Source organism: Lepidochelys olivacea (genome assembly GCF_965140295.1).
Source record: "Lepidochelys olivacea isolate rLepOli2 genome assembly, chromosome: 2".
NCBI classification, from domain to species: Eukaryota; Metazoa; Chordata; order Testudines; family Cheloniidae; genus Lepidochelys; species Lepidochelys olivacea.
This window is the reverse complement of record NC_140412.1, coordinates 100737371-100755356: the sequence shown is the minus strand read 5'-3', so window position 1 is coordinate 100755356 and position 17986 is coordinate 100737371. Positions and strand designations below refer to the sequence as shown.

Genomic DNA, 17986 nt, shown 5'->3' with positions numbered 1-17986 from the left:
GTACAAAATGATGGGGTCTAAATTAGCTGTTAGCCCTCAAGAAAGACACCTTGCAGTCATGGATAGTTCTCTGAAAAAATCTGCTCAATGCTCAGCTGCAGTCAAAAAATCTAACAGAATATTAGGAATCATAAGGAAGGGGAGAAAAAATAAGGCAGAATATACCATATTGCCACTTTATAAATCCATGGTACATCCACACTTCGAATACTGCATTGCAGTTCTGGTCGACCCATGTCAAGAAAGATATATTAGAATTTGAAAAAAGTACAGAGAAAGGCAACAAAAATGATTAGTTACTACATGAGGAGAGACTAAAAAGACTCTGACTTCATCTTAGAAAAGAGACAGCTAAGAGGGGATATGATAGAGGTCTATAAAATCATGAATGTTGTGGAGAAAGTGAGTAAGGAAGTGTTATTTACCTCTTTCTGCTGTTTTGAACCTTTCTCTTTTTCTTTTTTTCCTTTCTTGCCATTTTAAAACGTTCTCTACTTTTCCTTTCCTGCAGTTTTAAAACTTTCTTTTTCCCTTTTTCTCACTATGCAATAATCCACTTTCTTTTGTAAATTACTGGAAAAGGGACTAATCTGTATTTACTAAACTTTATTTAAAATGCGTAAAAACCTGTTTTCTTCTGAAAATCATCTAATGTTAACATGTGTGAAAAAACACATAGAAGCAGTCCTAATGCACCCCATAAAAGAAAAACTAAAACATTATTTCAAAATGGCTGCCTGGGAAGTATTTTTTTCTTCCCTAGCTTCCTGGACATCACAGGAAGCTGTAAGTGGACCATGGCAGTAGGCAAGCTGGAAGTTGCAAAGGTGTGAGTAAGTTCACCTTTCTTCACCTACTGCTGTATTGGTAGATGAAGAAAGGTAATACTGCTACTATCAGGAAATCCAGGAACCATTTTGGATCTAATTAGGATTCTGAAGCTGTGAACTATTTTAGCAGAAGCTAGTTCTCCTCAATCGATAATACAGTCTCTTTGTTCCTACTACGTGTTCCTCCTAAATGTCTCATTTGCCAACAAGCATCCCTTCTTCCTTATTTGGATGAGTTGCTGCTTGTTCATTTTCATCCAGATCCTTGTTCTTGGTCACACTGGGAGAGTTATTGCGCCTAAAGAATCTGAATTTCAGTAAAAGGACATGTAGTCTTATATCCTAAAAATTACACTTCTGAAGTTCTAGGAATGAAGAACTGAGTATTACAAGCATATTGATATGGTTGGGATGTGTTTGCAGCTGCAATTGCTTGCTGATAGCATCCTGCTTTTTTTTTTTAAAACAAACACACACACACACAAAAACATAGAAGCATGGGAAGAGTGACACTATGGATCTTTACAAGGGTCTTTGTGGAGAGTGAGCAATTGCCAAACAATATCTTGTGAAACTGATGGGAAGGATTGAACACACTATAGAGCCACTACTTACATTCCTGCAAACAGCCAACAATAGGCAATAGTCAGTGGTATTAAATATACATTCTACACCAATTTTTCATCCCAGATTGGTAAAAAAACCTGAAAAATACAACTGTATCGTAAATGACCTTTTGGTTCAAATTTCACTTGTTCTGAGAAAGCTTTACCTTCCTAAATTGCCTGCTTAATGTTGATGAATATTTCATGATTCCCTTTGCTATGGAAACATTTTCTTTATAATGACACATTTGTTAATAAAAGAACTCTCTGGGCATTTAAGAAATTTAGTGAGCATATCAGTTCCTCTTGTTGAACTGTACAGTGGATATGTAATACCAGCCTGTGATAGATTTTGGTAGACATCCTTATTGGAGATTCTCTTCCCACTAGGCTTTGCAGTCCTGCCGGTAAGCTGCTAGTTAGACTTTTTACTGCTTCTCATACTGCACAGTTTCAGAACAATTTGTTTTAGTGCCCAGGGAGAAAATGAAAAGTGGCTGAACTTTCATATTAATACTGGCACTCTTGTGTCTTTCTTTACTCTGCTATGTCTCTTCAAAGACCACGGCGACGTTCCTTAATTGCTGAGTTCAACCTTACTAACCTCACTAAAGTGACAACAATGATTGGTTCTGACATGCTTGTGCAACTTTTCCATCTGAACCCAGGACTCCTGGTGGGTCTCTGGAAGGTAAGACTACATTCAGCTACAGTATATTATTCATTATGGTAGCCTGGAAGGCACAGTTTCCTCCATCTTTCCTTTTTTTTCTTTTGTAAAGTTCAGACATATATATGCAGATAAAGAAGATGCATGCAAATTACTTCCATAGCCTAATAGGAATCCACAGTCAAGGCCCCCTGTACTATTTTGGAACACCTTCATTTATGCTTTAAAAATATAGATTTCTAATTATTTCAGTGTAACATTCATATGTGCATTGTACGGTTTATTTTCCTCTTCCAGTTTTTGATGTGCCAGGGATTTTTTTAATTGACATAGTATCACAGTTCAAGGGCAAGCTGCACCTGTGATCTTTCCCTAGACTTTCTGTGGGCACTCTTTCCAAGAGACAGGCCCTGATCTGCATTCTCCCAGAGTGCTACTCTGTGGTTCCCCCGACTTTAGACTGGATCACCAGGCTACATACAACACCACCTATTCTCACTGTACTGTCACAGTTACAGGGCATGAGCTGCCTTAGACTCCTTTACAGTCCTTTATGAGTGCTCTCCTCAGGTGACAGTGCTAATTATAAGGTAGAAAAATAAGATTAATGAATTGTTGCTGATACTGCAGAGAATCTTCCTGTATGGGTAGCTATCCAGTGGTGCTTCATGTGTTCTTGTGCTGGGACAATGTTTATGGTAGCATTCTATGTGACTAGTGGCCCACGTATAACTATTATTAAAATTGTACTAATGCGTTGTGGTAATCTTGCAGCAGCAAAAGAAGAAGCATTTATTTGTGGGCTTTAATGCACAATACTTCCAGGTGAGAAAGGTATTCATTGTAATTAACTTTTCAGAAAGGAAATGGAATTGCTTTTGTTACGGCAAGTCTTCATCATCATCAACTTATTGAGAGAAGCACTTTGGGCTCTGCCACTATGTAAGTACTGGTTTCTCTTTGCCTGTGGATGCTAGGGATGATCTTTTAAATAAAGCATTGAGTTTGAAAATTAAAATTGATTGGTGATCAAGAAAGTTCAGTAACAATTGTAGTTCCCCCTAACCAAGAATAAGAACTCTGTTGTGCACTGGAGTTGCAATAACTGGTTTACAAAATGGCGTGGAATAGGCCTGTGTTTTCCATGCTAAAATGTACTGTGGTGAAGTAATATATTAAAGAGACCCTGTAAACTTAATTACACATGTGTCTGAAACCTTTCACTGTAGCTGAAAGAAATTAGAAATTTTTCTGTATTTTTTTTCTTTTGTTTATTTTCGTCACTTTCTCCTGATGTGTGACAGACCCACAGGGAAGAGGGACATTTTAAAAAATAGGAAAATGTCATTGTAAATCCACAAAAAGTGGCAGGGTGATTTAATTTAGAACCTGAATCTACTTTTAAATCTTATTGAAAAAGTTATTATATTTCTAGTAGACAGTGTCCTTTAAATAGGTGTATATATAACACTGTATATTAATGCAATATATTCATGTGTGAGTTTTTCCTCACACATGTCAAAATAATGGTTACAATGATTACTATGTCAACTAGCCTTCCTGAGCAGCTCTTTTTTCTTCTTCTTCATACCCTTTCCTCCCAGGCTGAAGGAGCATTTTATCTGGTGTAGATAGGATGTCTTTCTCTCCCCCCCTCCCAGCCCCCTTCATTAGGATTCATTTCACACACACAATATCTAATAACTTTCACTCCACTGGGACAGTCATTTATATGGGAAAAAATTTCCAATATGTTTAAGTGACTTAGTTTGTTAAGTGTAAGTGACTTAAGAGCCTGTCTCATTGACCTTCATTGGGACCTATGTCACTTAGGTGCTTCTGAAAATGTTACCCCACACCAGTGATTCAATACTCTGCTCCTTCCACTAGGGTTCAGGCACAGGGAGACTATTTCCCTGCCTGCTGTTAGAACAGCGGTTCTCAACCCGCGGAATGTGGGCCAATTAGAACACAGCTGCGGCCCAGATCAGCTGTGTGCTTGTCAAGGTTCCTTCCCCACTCTGAACTCTAGGGTATAGATGTGAGGACCTGCATGAAAACCCCCTAAGCTTATTTTTACCAGCTTAGGTTAAAACTTCCCCAAGGTACAAACTATTTTACCTTTTGCCCTTGTACTTTATCCCTGCCACCACCAAGCGTCTAACAGAGATATAACTGAGAAAGAGCCCGCTTGGAAATATCTTTCCCCCCAAAATCCTCCCCAAACCCTACACCCCCTTTCCTGGGGAAGGCTTGATAAAAATCCTCACCAATTTGCATAGGTGAACACAGACCCAAACCCTTGGATCTCAAGAACAATGAAAAAAGCAATCAGGTTCTTAAAAGAAGAATTTTAATAGAAGAAACAGTAAAAAGAATCACCTCTGTAAAATCAGGATGGTAAATACCTTACAGGGTAATCAGATTCAAAACATAGAGAATCCCTCTAGGCGAAACCTTAAGTTACAAAAAGACACAAAAACAGGAATCTACATTCCATTCAGCACAGCTTATTTTCTCAGCCATTTAAAGAAAACAGAATCTAACACATATCTAGCTAGATTACTTACTAAGTTCTAAGACTCCATTCCTGTTCTGACCCCGGCAAAAGCATCACACACACAGACAGAGAGAACCTTTGTTTCTCCCCTCTCCAGCTTTTGAAAGTATCTTGTCTCCTCATTGGTCATTTTGGTCAGGTGCCAGCGAGGTTATCCTAGCTTCTTAACCCTTTACAGGTGAAAGGGTTTTTCCTCTGGCCAGGAGGGATTTTAAAGGTTTTTACCCTTCCCTTTATATATATGACAGTGCTAAAGACTGCAGATGTGCCCCAGGTTCCCTGCTGCCTGGGGAGAGGGGTCCAGGCTGCCCCACTACCTAGTGTGTGGGGGTTGGTCTCCCAGACGGGGTCCAGGGCTCCCTGCTGGCCCCAGAGGGTCATGAACTCTGGGGTCCGGGGCAGCTTACTGGCCCCACTAGTTCCAGGATCCAGGGTAGCTGGCTTGCCCCGCAGGGTCCGGGGTCTGGGGCAGCTGCCTGGTCCTGCGAGCTCTGGGGGCTGGGGCAGCCACGTGGCAGGGGACTGGGGGGGTGGGCAGCTGGGGCAGCCACGTGGCTGCGGGTGGGGGGATGGGGCAGCCAGCTGGCCCCCGAGGTCCAGTGGTGGCGGCCCACTCATATGTGCCCACAATATGTAATATGTTGAGAACCACTGTGTTAGAGAAAAGCAGGTGGCCAGATGGATGTTAGATTCAGAGTTAATTTGCCCTTTTATACAATGCAGACAAGTCCATCTATTGAAATTTCACATGTACACACTTTAGGTGTATTTAGTGGTAAATTTAGTTAACTGCCTTTGACTAGTCTTTACAGCACATTAATAAACCTTGTAATGAATATGGTAAACTGTAGTGAAACTTAGAGATTCAGAAATTTTAGTAGGAAAGTAGAACACCTTGACTGCTAATTGTGTTTGCCCTTTTTGAATCTTTTTAAAATGCTTCCTCTGCTGAAACCACTCAGCATTTCTTGCCATGCTAAATTGTTTTTTCCCCACCCGATTTCTCTTGATTTTATTTAAGACAATATATCCTGCCCCCTCATAAACCTCTACTGGATGATGTTGACCCAGAATATGGACTGCATGGCTACCAACTACATATTGATATGCACAGCGGAGGACATACTTACATGTGTGGTACATTTCGCAATCTATTCTGCAGAAAAGGTAGAGTTAATGGAATTTAGATGTTCCTTTAAAAATGGTTTCTGGGTTCATTTCCCCCCATTTGTATTCAACTTCTTTCTGTTAAGGGAGAAAATAGAATAGGCTTTTAGGACAAACTAGTTTTTTTTTTCTTGCATTTTTGTTGTGGAATTATTTTGATGGCTACTGCTGGCAAATTGACAGTCTAGATATTATAATGTCGCTTTTTTTTAAAATGCAGGCTTCTGGATTAAAAATAAAACTGTTCTTTACGTTTCAAGGCTGAAATTAGGATAAAGCATCTTGGTAACAAACAAAGCATTTCCAAAAACAGAATTAATTTTATAACATATTAAACAAATGTAATAACCAAGACTTGACTTCAATGTGTTTTTTTTTTTTAATTGATTGCTCTTCTTCAATTACTTAAGTTTGCTTTGACTAGATGTGATTTTTAACAAAGCTTTATTGTTCAGATACAATGCAACTTAATAAGCATACTGTGATTCAGACAAAGTATAATTGTTTGGTTTGCTTCTCTAGATTGAGATACATATTGTTATGGCAATCAATACAAAGTTGTGAGAAATTGCATAAGTGTTTGTAAGTAATTTACAATAACATTTATTTACTTTATTTAGGCTTAGGTTTAGGCTTAACAATAAAGCATGCCCTTGCAAAAGCTCTGAGAGTTCTAATAATAATTAAACTTACAGTAATAACCACTCAGCAGCATTAAATAATAACATACAAGTAAATGCGGCCAGCTGGCAGCATTAAATAATTAAACTCAGATAACAATTTCCCCAGTCAACAAATAAAACCAGAAAATCCTTTTTTCTCCCCCATCCTTCCCTCCCCCTTCCCCCGCAAGCCCCTCTCAAATTACATGATGAAAAATATGCATTCCTTTTTATGTTGGATGTAGGAAGTAAGGAAACTTTTTTTAAATTTTAAAAATCATATATATGATTTTTAAAATCTATACCCTATGAACAAAATCTATACCCTATGAACAGTTGTTTTTTAAAAACTGAGGTAAGCAATTATTACTGTTTCATATTATTTTTCCAATAAATGGCTAATGCTGATGCTTTGTTACCAAATTTGCCCATTACTTTGGGGTACACTCATTTATTAGGGTTATTCTTCTGGGGGCTGGGGTTCTGTAATTCTGTCAATGTACTGCTTGTATCGCTTGTGTTCTCAGATGGAGCTCTACTTTCTGCAAGTTCCCTCCCGATGGAACTATTCTGCATGACCTAGGTTCCCCAGGGCTGGGTTCCTCTAGCCCCAGAATTGGACAGACGGACACACACACATATATTAACAGAGCGCGTTTGAGAGGAAGGGGTTAATCAGCACGCCCAAGCTGACCCTGTATAGGTCACTGGACTCAGCAGGCTGGGTCCAGCAGCACTTCCAAGCTGCCACCCTCATAGGCCCCTGGTCTCTGCACGTCCCTATCCCCACTTTCACATTACAATTGTTCTGGTAGTAACCCACTTGATGAGCAAACCCCCCAGGATTTTTGGGTGCTGCAGGGATCTTTAGCTTAGGTACAAGGAGCGTTGCTGCAGAGCAAATGGGGAAGCCAAAAAACACCACGGGGGATGGGGGGGAGAGAAGAGGGAAAGAAGCAACCAGCTTAACCATGCAAGTTATTTATTGCCAGGTAATAATCATACACGGGGAGCCAAACAAACAAAACAGTTATAATATTAAATCTAACTTAAATTTGATTATAAAAGTCAGGTTTAGAAAACTGATCACACAAGTCAGGGTCAGAAGGCTATATCTAGAGAGAGAGAGAGAGATGGGTTCTCACCATTCCGTGAAGCCCGAATCTCAACTGCCTGGCCCAGATGTTGTGCAGATATCCGTCAGCTGCTATGGTTGTTGTGTCTCCTGCTTTCCTTATCTGGAAGGCAAAAAATCTTACACTTGTCTACATAGTATCTCTGCTTGTCCTGAGCTTCTGGGCAGTAAGAATTTTTCTAGTCTACCTATATACTGAGGCTTGAAAAACCCACTCATCACCTAGAGCAGATGGAAATATTGCTTGCACAAGTGTGGGTGGGGTTGGGTAGCCTTTATTTCCTTCTGTTGGGAGGAGGAGGGAGGTACAGGACAAAGCAGCAGAAGTACCACTGATTCTTCTGAGGAGTGGAGGTGGTATGGGCAACAAAGTGAGGGGGAGCCACTGTATTCCTCCTTGGAGGGGAATGAGGAGCAGATCATGAATTCTGTGAACTACAGGAGGGATGAGGAAGCAGTAAGTGGGGTGGCCCAAGGGTTTTCTGCACACTCAGGAGGAGACGGGGAAGTAGCCATGAAAAGGGTGGGGAGGAGATTGCATAATTGTTTAGATTTGGACACATGGAATCTATTTTAAGGGGAGAGAGAGAATTTTGATGTATTGGGAATGGGAATATGTCTGGATTTGGAGATGTGCCTTTTGTGGTCAATGACCGCAGCATCAGCACAGGGATTTCTAGCCAGGCTGTACACATCTAAAATGCTAACAGTTCTATAAATCTGTGCGTGTGTCTTGGGGTCTCCATAATGAAGGAAGAAGTGCAAAAGATAGATCTGAATGATTTATGAATTGATTTATTCATGAATGATGAGTTCATTTTTTAAAAGCATAAATTCTCAGTGGCTGTTATTTGCATTGGATGATTCAACTGGTGTTAGTGAAAAGGTCAGAGAAATGTTCAGAGCTCTACAGAGTCCTGTAAATTAAAAGAGAGCTCCTGAGTCCTTGGAATTTAAGTGCATTGTTTATAGCCAGAACTGCCCTCCCTCAGGAGGCGAGGGTAAAAGTATTTTGGGTAAGATCCAAACTCATGCTGACTTGGTAATGTGGCTGACCCTTTGGGGTCAGAAGAACATTTTGTATATGTGAGCAGAGTTTTTTAAATATCTTCTCACTGTACTGGACCTAGGTGCTGACTGGGGTCTAGAGAACTGGAATGAAATAAAGGCGGCTGTGTGATTTCTTTTTGTTTGCTTCTTGATAACCAGTGTGGGGGATCAGAAGCGCAGTTTGTGACTGGTTGGGGAGTTTAACTTCAGTGTTACTCACCAGTCCTGGGAGTATCTGCCTCCCTTTTGCAGCCTGCCCTAACCTTGGCATTTCCAGTGACGACTGCCCCAGGCATCCCGGGTCACATATATATTTTGGGAATCCTTGCTATGATGTGTTATATAATGAAAAAATTTTCATTTAGGTTAAAAATTTTGCTGCTTTTTAAAAACATCATACATTAAGCCAGGCTGAAGGTAACTTATCTAAGGATTTTACTTCGTTTCTCTAAATCTGAAAGGTCAAATTCCAAACCTAGGTAATATAAATCCAATACAACAGAGTTTAGGTTAGGATAAATACCTACCATTAGCATAGAGAGAACATTAAGAATTTCCGTTTGAAGCTAAGCTTTTGCAAATGGGACTTTAAAAAACAAAACTGGTTAATAAGCGTTTTCCCCAAAGAAATGATATTCACTTATCCACAAGTCATAAATTTTATCTGCCGTCTCTCTCAATGGGTCATTTATATAGCTGATGGTCCTTAATGGGCCATCAAGCAGGCTAGGCAGTGCTGATGCCAAACTGTCTGGGGGTGTCACCCAAAAGCATAGCACAAGTTTGAAATATAGACATACATACGTGCATGGGGCACGGGTCACTTGCTGGAGGATTCTCTGCTCCTTGAGGTCTTCAAACTACAATTTGAGGACTTCAATAGCACAGATATAGGTGTGAGGTCTTTTTTAGGAGTGGTGGGTGAAATTCTGTGGCCTGCATTGTGCAGGAGGTCAGACTAGATGATCATAATGGTCCCTTCTGACCTAAATATCTATGAATCTATGAATCTATAACTGATAATACAAAAAGAAAAGGAGTACTTGTGGCACCTTAGAGACTAACCAATTTATTTGAGCATGAGCTTTCGTGAGCTACAGCTCACTTCATCAGATGTATATGATCATCAGATGATGAAGTGAGCTGTAGCTCACGAAAGCTCATGCTCAAATAAATTGGTTAGTCTCTAAGGTGCCACAAGTACTCCTTTTCTTTTTGCGAATACAGACTAAAACGGCTGTTACTCTGAAACCTGATAATACAAAGGGGATACAAACAGAAAAAATAGATTATCCTGTCTGGCAAATTATAACATTTTTTGCAGATACCTCACATGGCATATCTGGCATAACTCATTACAGTTTTACAATATTAATATTCATAATATTCTCAAGTGTCCCTCAGATTCCATGCAGCGTCACAGTATAGACCAAAAATTTCAGGTGGTTTCTAAAGGTAAGCAGCTAATTTTGTATTATTGCACCTAGCTTTCGGCACCAAAGTTTAAAATTTTTGGCCATTGTACATAAGGAACTGGTATTTTATTTTGTTCTATAGTAGAACTAGAGTATAGTTTGTTAAAATAGTATGTAATAATACTTTGTCACTTTAATTTAAATTGTTTTCAATGAAGGCTCTCAAAGCACTTTACAAACATTTGTAAATGGAGGGAGAGAACTTCCCCTCTCTGTCTCTCACTGCTCTATTTCTGCATACCATATGCGTCTCACTGAGGATTTTGTTGGCATAAAGTTTTAGATGTGAGCTAATACAAATATGCATTTTGGTAGCTTGCCAGACAGTCATGCAGTACATCAAATCAGTTTGTTTTCAACTTTGTTGCAATGTGGGGGAAAGAGAGAGCAGCATTGTTTTAAAAAAAAACCCAGAATTTAAAATTTTATTAAAGCTAACATTAAAAAATTATATAATACATAGGCTGAGAAATGTGTCTGTACCTCTGGATATAGTGCTTAGATTATCCACAGATACAAAGTTTGGTTTTAAAAGTTGTATGATACACATAGTACATAGGTTTCAGAGTAGCAGCTGTGTTAGTCTGTATCAGCAAAAAGAACCACCTTTTGTGTCAGCGTGGGTGACTCCAACCCTGTATTCGTAAGCGATTGAGATCATCTATGGGAGGCTAGACCTGGTGTTTCCTTTTCCTTCATCAGTATGGTAAAAAACTCCAATGACACTCCCTCCTCCCTTCTTGCTCATGGTGATTTATCAGTCTTAGTATCTCTGCTTCAAGGAGACCTAGTTACTTATGAAGAAGTTCACTTATCTTATGAAGTGATAGTTTGTCCTTGTCAGATATCTATGGATTATTAAGATGAACACCAAAATATAATCAGGCCTCAGAATATTCCATGTCCATTAGAAAGAAACTCTTCATATTTGGGGAGAAAAAACCAACAGGAATTCTTTCCCTCTTGGTTAGCAAAAAGTTGTACCAGATCCAATATAAAGGCTATATTTAATTGTACATAATTAAAACAATATATTTTAATGGTTGTACTAACCAATGAAAATGAATCTTTCTTTGGAAAAATAACAGGACAAGCAAGAAACATAAATCATTTATTTAAATCAAAGTTTTCCACTTGCTGATATAAATAAATGCACCCTGGAATCGATATTGGTTCAGCATGATAGCTTGCACCAAACAAAGTGGACAAAAGAGTGATAATGAAGCACCGCTTCTCTTCTCCTTCTCTGATGTTAAGCCTGATGTTTTTGTAGGGATTGTAACATTTAATTTGGGACTCTTTTTTTTTGCATTCTTTTTAACTTTACTGGGTTGGCGTCAGATTTCAGTATTTGAATAAAATGAAAATCCTAACCCCTCCCCATCACCTCAGAAAATAAACTAATCCTTTGCATCTTTGAGACATGCTGGCTTGAATTTTTCAGCTGGTTGGGTATGAAGAATTATTGGCTCTTGAGGAAAGTATCCCATTAATGTGCAGGTTGTGAATAGAGGGTTTAAAGAAAGGAAATGTAGAGGTAAGAACATTCCCTGAGTGGCTGACCTAGTTAGATTTGTTGTGCTCTAACTATGCATGTATTGTTAATCTTTTTAGATTACATTCAAAATGGATACTTGAGGCTCACAGTTATAAGTTTAAAAAATAATTCACAACATTTACCTCTTGCTGGGAAAGTTGGCTTCTTCTGGAGAACTGATGTGTTTAAAGGCAGCGTACAGGTAAATCACTAACGTTTTGTTTCTGGAAATAGTTATTTAAAAAAAGGAGTGATATATGCTTGCTAAATATGTTACAAAGTTATTTTGGGTAGTTTAACTTGTAAAAAAATCTCATAAAATCTAGATGTTATGGAGGTTGTGAAGCTAATGCTGTTCTTGAGAAATGCCTGCCTAGGACTCTGTTGTACTAAATTCCTAAAAGAGGACTGTCCATAAACTACAAACATGCATATTTTTAAGAAGGAGATTGAAGTAATTTACTGCAGTACTGCAACAGTGTTTAAAAATACATTTTTAACATATTTAACTTTTGTAGATTGGAAACCTTTAAATGAGCACATATCTGAAGTAATCTCTACACAAATCTTTCAAACAGTCCTAAAAATGAATATATACTAAAGAGTTTATGCTTGAATTTGACATTTTATAATATTATTTTGACATAAACAAATATTATTAATAGGAGTTGCCATTTTGCAGTTAGGCAGGATGAGCAGAAAGAAGTACTGTATGATGAGTGAGTTAATATTTGGTTCATACATGTTAAACTGCCTGCATTATGCTTTACAGTGTTCATAGGTTGTCCTGTGCAACAGTGAGTGTAAAATTCAGCTTAATTTTTAACAATTTACTACTGCTGCTGTTGGCAATATCCACTGCAGTTAAGATTGAATTCAAACTTCCATTTAGTCCTCACTCTTCAATTGTTTATAACATCCTCAAATTCCTTTTTGACTGAAATTTCTTATGCTTGGTCTTTGCCCAGAGGTAGGGTTGCCAACTTTCTAATTGCACAAAACCAAACACCCTTGTCTCACCCCCTTCCCTGTCCCATCCCTGAGGCTGCGCCGCTTCTCTGAGGCCCCCCTCCCACCACCACCACTCACTCCAGCCCCCCTCCTCTGTTGCTCGCTCTCACTCACTTTCACTTGTCTGGGGCAAGGGGTTGGGGTGCAGGGTCCGGGGTGGGGACAAAAATGCGGGGTTCAGGGTGTGGGAGGGGCTCTAGGCTCCAGGCTCTGGGATGGGGCTGGGGATGAGGGGTTTGGAGTGTGGGAGTGGGCTCAGGCCTTGTGCAGGGGGCTAGGGTGCAGGAGGGGGTTTGGCTCTGGGAGGGAGTTTGGGTGTGCGAGGGGGTTCTGACCTGGGGCAGGGGATTGGTGTGCAGGCTCCAGACGGGTGGTACTTGCATCAGGTGGCTTCCTGTTGGCAGCGCAGTAGGGCTATCGTAGGCTCCCTGCATGCCCTGGTTCCATGCTGCTCCTGGAAGCAGCTGGCATATCTGGCTCCTAGCTGGAGAGGCCAGAGGGCTCTGCATGGTGTGCGCTGCCCGTGCCCACAGGTGCCGCCCCCGCAGCTCCCGTTGGCCATGGTTCCCAGCCAATGCGAGCTTCAGGACCAGTGCTCGAGGTGAGGGCAGCACATGGAGCTTCTTTGGCTGCAGGGACATGCCGCCTGCTTTTGGGATCTGCTCGGAGCCAGGGCAGGCAGAGAGCCTGCCTTAGGCCCGCTGCTCCGCCGACTGAACTTTTAACAGCTCAGTCAGCAGCGCTGACCAGAGCCGTCAGGGTCCCTTTTTGACCGGATGTTCCAGTTATTTTGCCTTTTATATTGAGCACCTGCTGGTATGGTGACACATCACACACGACTGGGCAACAGAATTTGGTTTCCAGGCAGCCATGGTAAGCCAAAGGGTACGCGGGGTTGGCTTCTTCCGCCTTCATAACATATGGGAATGGTTTCAAACTGCAGTGCCCTCCTTTCCCATAGCAAGCAATGCTGGTTGGGTTTGCCATTTAAAAGGAGGGGCTGTGGTTTTGGGGTGGATGTGCAGCACATCCCTCACTCCCCCCCACGTGGCTATTCTCCGGGATGATCCCTTTTAGCCAAGCGTAAACAGCCCAGCATGAACGGGATCCTTTTACTGTTCCCTTACAAAAATTCCCCTATTTCAACCAGGTGATCATGAATGATATCACTCTCCTGAGGCTGACACAGAAAGATAAAGACTAGATTTTGCATGAATGTAACCAAAACCCGGGACCATTCACTGCCATGCTTTGTGCTGCAATGATTCCAGACTACTGGTTTGGCATGGTAATGTGTCCTACTGTGGAGGACAAAATAAGGCAGCCCTCCCCAGAAACCTTCTGCAAAGTCTTTCAGAGTACCTCCAGGAGAGCTTCATGGAGTTGTCCCTGGAGGATTCCTGCTCCATCCCCAGACACGTGAACAGACTTTTCCAGTAGCTGTACTGGCCGCAAATGCATCCCAATTCTTCAGGACAAATCAAACATTAAACACAATTGCTTTTAACCCCTGTACTGTAGTTACAAATGTGCACTCACCAGAGGTGCCTTCTCCGCCTTCGGGGTCCGGGAACAATATGCCTTGGGAGGGTATTGGCTCCAGGGTGAGGAAAAGCTCCTGGCTACTGGGGAGAACGGATTCTCCCCTTGCCTGCTGCACATTCTCCTCCTCCTCCTCTTCCTCATTCACAAAATCCTCCTCCGTGTTGCATGAGACACCCCCCTTGCAGATGTCCATGGACAGTGCTGGGGTCCCCCCCCAGAATGCAGCTGATCATAGAAGTGTATGTATGGGGTTCTGACCCGGAGCGACCGTTTCCCTCCTTTGTCTTTTAGTAGGCTTGCCTGAGCTCTTTAACTTTCACGTGGCACTGCTGTGTGTGGAGGACAAAATAAGGCAGCCCTCCCCAGGAAGGATGATTTTAGCGCTACTCCCCTCCTCGGGGAGGAGTACAGCAGTCAATTTTAAGAGCCTTTTAGGTCGGCAGAACGGGGTTGGTTGTGTAGCTGCATTGCTTATAAAATCGATCTAACGCGGCTAAATTTGACCTAACCTCGTAGTGTAGACCAGACCTAAGAAGGGTTAGAAATCAAGAGCATGAGAAAAGAAAATTTGCTGAGACTTCCCTCATGACATCTTGTATGTGAAACGTTGCACTGACTTGATTATCCTATGAAAAAACAAGTGTGAATCAGATATTTCTCTTATGTTTTGAAAAATTGCTTTGTTTTTTTACTTTGTACATTTGGCTGAGAAACATCAGATAGTTTGTCTACATAACATAATTAATACGGTGTGACCCATAAAAATGAAAATGCATGTCCTCGTTCAGTGTACAGGAGTAGTTTTACCAATTCTGAACTCATTGCCAATGGGCAGTGACATATAACCTGATGTATATGTCTGTCCAGTATTTGTATACCTGAAGAATGCTAATGTACAAGCCTGGAAATACTTCTTGCATCAAAACAAGCAATAATTCTATATGTTGACTCATGTACACCTTGATATTTTATAGTCTTGGATAATATTTTTATACATTTTTCAAAGAATTGTTTTAAAGTATTTTATTTTATTTTAGTATATAATTTAAAAGGAAGATTAAAATATTGTATTTGCCACTCTGGGAATCAAAGACCTCTCTCTACAGCCTCTGCCCATTCCTAGAAGGTTAAGCAGGGGGATGTCTTGCAGTATTTTTAGTTTAAAGGCTGATCTCTGTTTTGTGAACCTCTGTATTTTTCTACAGTCATGGAACTCTTTGCACCTGTTTTGGGATCTGCCTGGTCCATGGAAGTTTAAACTCCATATGTTTGCTCGTAATGGAGGGCATCTTGCTATTTTAACTAATAGCACACTAACTGTGATTATTTATAGATATAGTTTTAAATATTTTTTAAAAAATGTTTAAAACGTTGCTTATGGTATTGCTGGTATCACCATGTGATTGCGGGAGGCTACCAATGGCATGCTTAGGCTACAATCCTATTGGTTGGAAACCTTTCCAGTTAAATAGATTGTAGTCCTTTTACAGTGGCCGTTGAAATGCAGTGAATTTTACTTTGACTGTCTACCTATGTGCCAAATCTTGCAGTCTGTACAGCCCTAAGTCAGGGAGAATTTCCCCTAACATCAGTTGTAGTTCTGCCTAACAGTGCAAGGACCATGAGATGTAGCCCTGTGGTAATTATGATATATGCTGCACATAGAAAAATAATGTTTTTTGCTTATGTTTTTAGAACTGTTACATGATGGATGTGACCCTCTTGGATGAAACAGAAAAACCCTTCTGGTGTTTCAGTGCCCCAGTCTACATGAAACTTTCTTCCAAGGCATCCTGCCTTTATGACTATATGGGCCAAAACTATGACTTAAACTATGTGGATTCAGAGGGGAAAGTCCACATTGAGCTGGTTTGGGTAGAAGAAACCAAGGAATACTATATAGTCAGTCTGGTTCTTTATCTAAGCACTGAAAAAGTTAACCGCTGGTTTGGAACAAAATACTGATTCTAATAATTTGAGCAGTTACTTTCCCTGCTGGTAATTAGTTGATTTTTTGTGGGAAGGGGGTGGGGATTAAGGTTGAAATGAACCCCACAATCCAGGTGCTACAAGTTGTTTTGTGCTTTATTTACTGAAAACTAGGAAGTGTAGTCACTTCTTTATTTTTATTATTGTTTTCACTTTTGTTATTGGGGAGGGAAGTTTAAACATAAAAAGTAATGGCTTTCCTGTGAAGCACTGTGATGTGTGCTACTCTCTGTTGCAAGTACTGGGCATGATCAGGGTAAAAAGATCAGCGTCACTCGATACAGTATTATCTGGCACAGTCAGATATGTAATGCTGCTTCTGAAACAGATACTGTAAATATGACTGTGTTCTCTCTCCATATTTGTATGTTCTACACTGTTTCTAAGATCTTAAAAACCACCTTGAAAAACTCAACTCCATGAAGTCTGAAGTAACAAAACAATGCCAGAGTGTTGTTGAGTGAGCCTCTGTGCTACTCTCCTTTAGATAATTATGAGAAACTATTGCTAAATGACCAAATTTATGCAGAGGAGGTATTTTTAATCATAATTTATCATTTAAAATTCACTGTGGTAGGGGCTTTAAGGATTTAGATTGAAAGACACAGGGATGACCAATGTGGGGAAGAAGGCTTTTGCCAAGGGAAAGACTTCTATAGACCCTTTTCTTAAAAGTTGACTGCTAAACTACTGTTGGGTCAGAGGAAAAAATGCAGTTGTTTTAATTTGGTTGCATGTATTGTGTTCCATGTCTGAAAGCACTGAAGCCCTTAGGTAGGAAGTGAAAGTGATTTATGTTGGCCCCTAAATAAGGGGTCCGATCTTGTTTTCCCCAGAGGAGCTGAGCGTCATCAGTTCCTAGTGACATAGTTAAGATTCAGTTGCTTAAATAGTTGATGGGTACCTAAAATATTGCTTTTAGTATCTATCTGTAGGCACTTGTTTGAAAATTTTGTTTTGTATGTTTAATGTTTCAAGCTACTTGGTTGTACCTTGTGGAGTCCAATCCTGTACGCCTTACTTGAAATCCATTGGGAGTTTTGCCTGAGGGAGATATGTGGCGTTGGCACAATTGTGTCTTTTTAGTAATGTGGATAATGTTCCTGTATAGTTTGTTACAAATAGATACGTTTTGTTTCCAAGTACTTCCTATTACAGATGAGGTTGTCCGACCATAATTACTTATTTGTTGTCTTCTGTGACTTGTTTTTAACTGTGGCAAAAGTGATTTGCTTTAATATGTGTTTATTTGCCTCCTGTCTCTATAGTCACTTGCATATATGAGCCAGATATTTAAACAATTGCTGAGTTTAAGTATTTGTCCTTTGCATTACCGATATAGTGATTCTTTTTGTTACTTTGATTTTTAAATTTGTTTACTGTTTTCTTTGAATTCAAAGATATTAAGTAAAGAAAATAGAAAAGGTGGGTTGGTTCAGCAATATGTTTACAGTTTAACGTCTGCGTAACCTCGCCTCATCAAGAAACAAAATGTCTGTGCATTTTTAATGGCCAATCAACATTACTTCTGCTTCTCTGCCTCAGACCAGCCATATTCTTATTCTCCTTCCCCCTCCCCATCCCACTCCCCTGCCGTTGCCTTTCCTGGCTATTTTATAATGATGGGCGGGGCATGCGCAACGGTGTGCAAGCAGGAACATGGGACTCCCCAGTAATCATCTCTGCCACTGTCTGCAGCTTCTGCCCTGACCCCGCCCTGGGATTCCCTCCCACAAGCTCCTCCTCCCCC

At 40.4% G+C, this 17986-nt stretch overlaps 1 protein-coding gene across 5 annotated transcripts in view; it reads left to right on the top strand.

Moving 5' to 3' along the window:
* Positions 1-17592, top strand: part of FBXO15 (F-box protein 15) — a 52048-nt gene extending 34456 nt beyond the window's left edge. For all 5 annotated transcript variants that reach the window (XM_084621929.1, XM_084621928.1, XM_084621932.1 and 2 more), the window contains 5 exons: positions 1997-2126; positions 2965-3047; positions 5687-5832; positions 11769-11893; positions 15943-17592. In XM_084621929.1, the coding sequence (XP_084478055.1) occupies positions 1997-2126; positions 2965-3047; positions 5687-5832; positions 11769-11893; positions 15943-16212 (754 nt within the window). In that variant the 3' untranslated portion in view covers positions 16213-17592. The remainder of the gene's footprint in view (positions 1-1996; positions 2127-2964; positions 3048-5686; positions 5833-11768; positions 11894-15942) is intronic.
* The last annotated feature ends 394 nt before the right edge of the window (positions 17593-17986 follow it).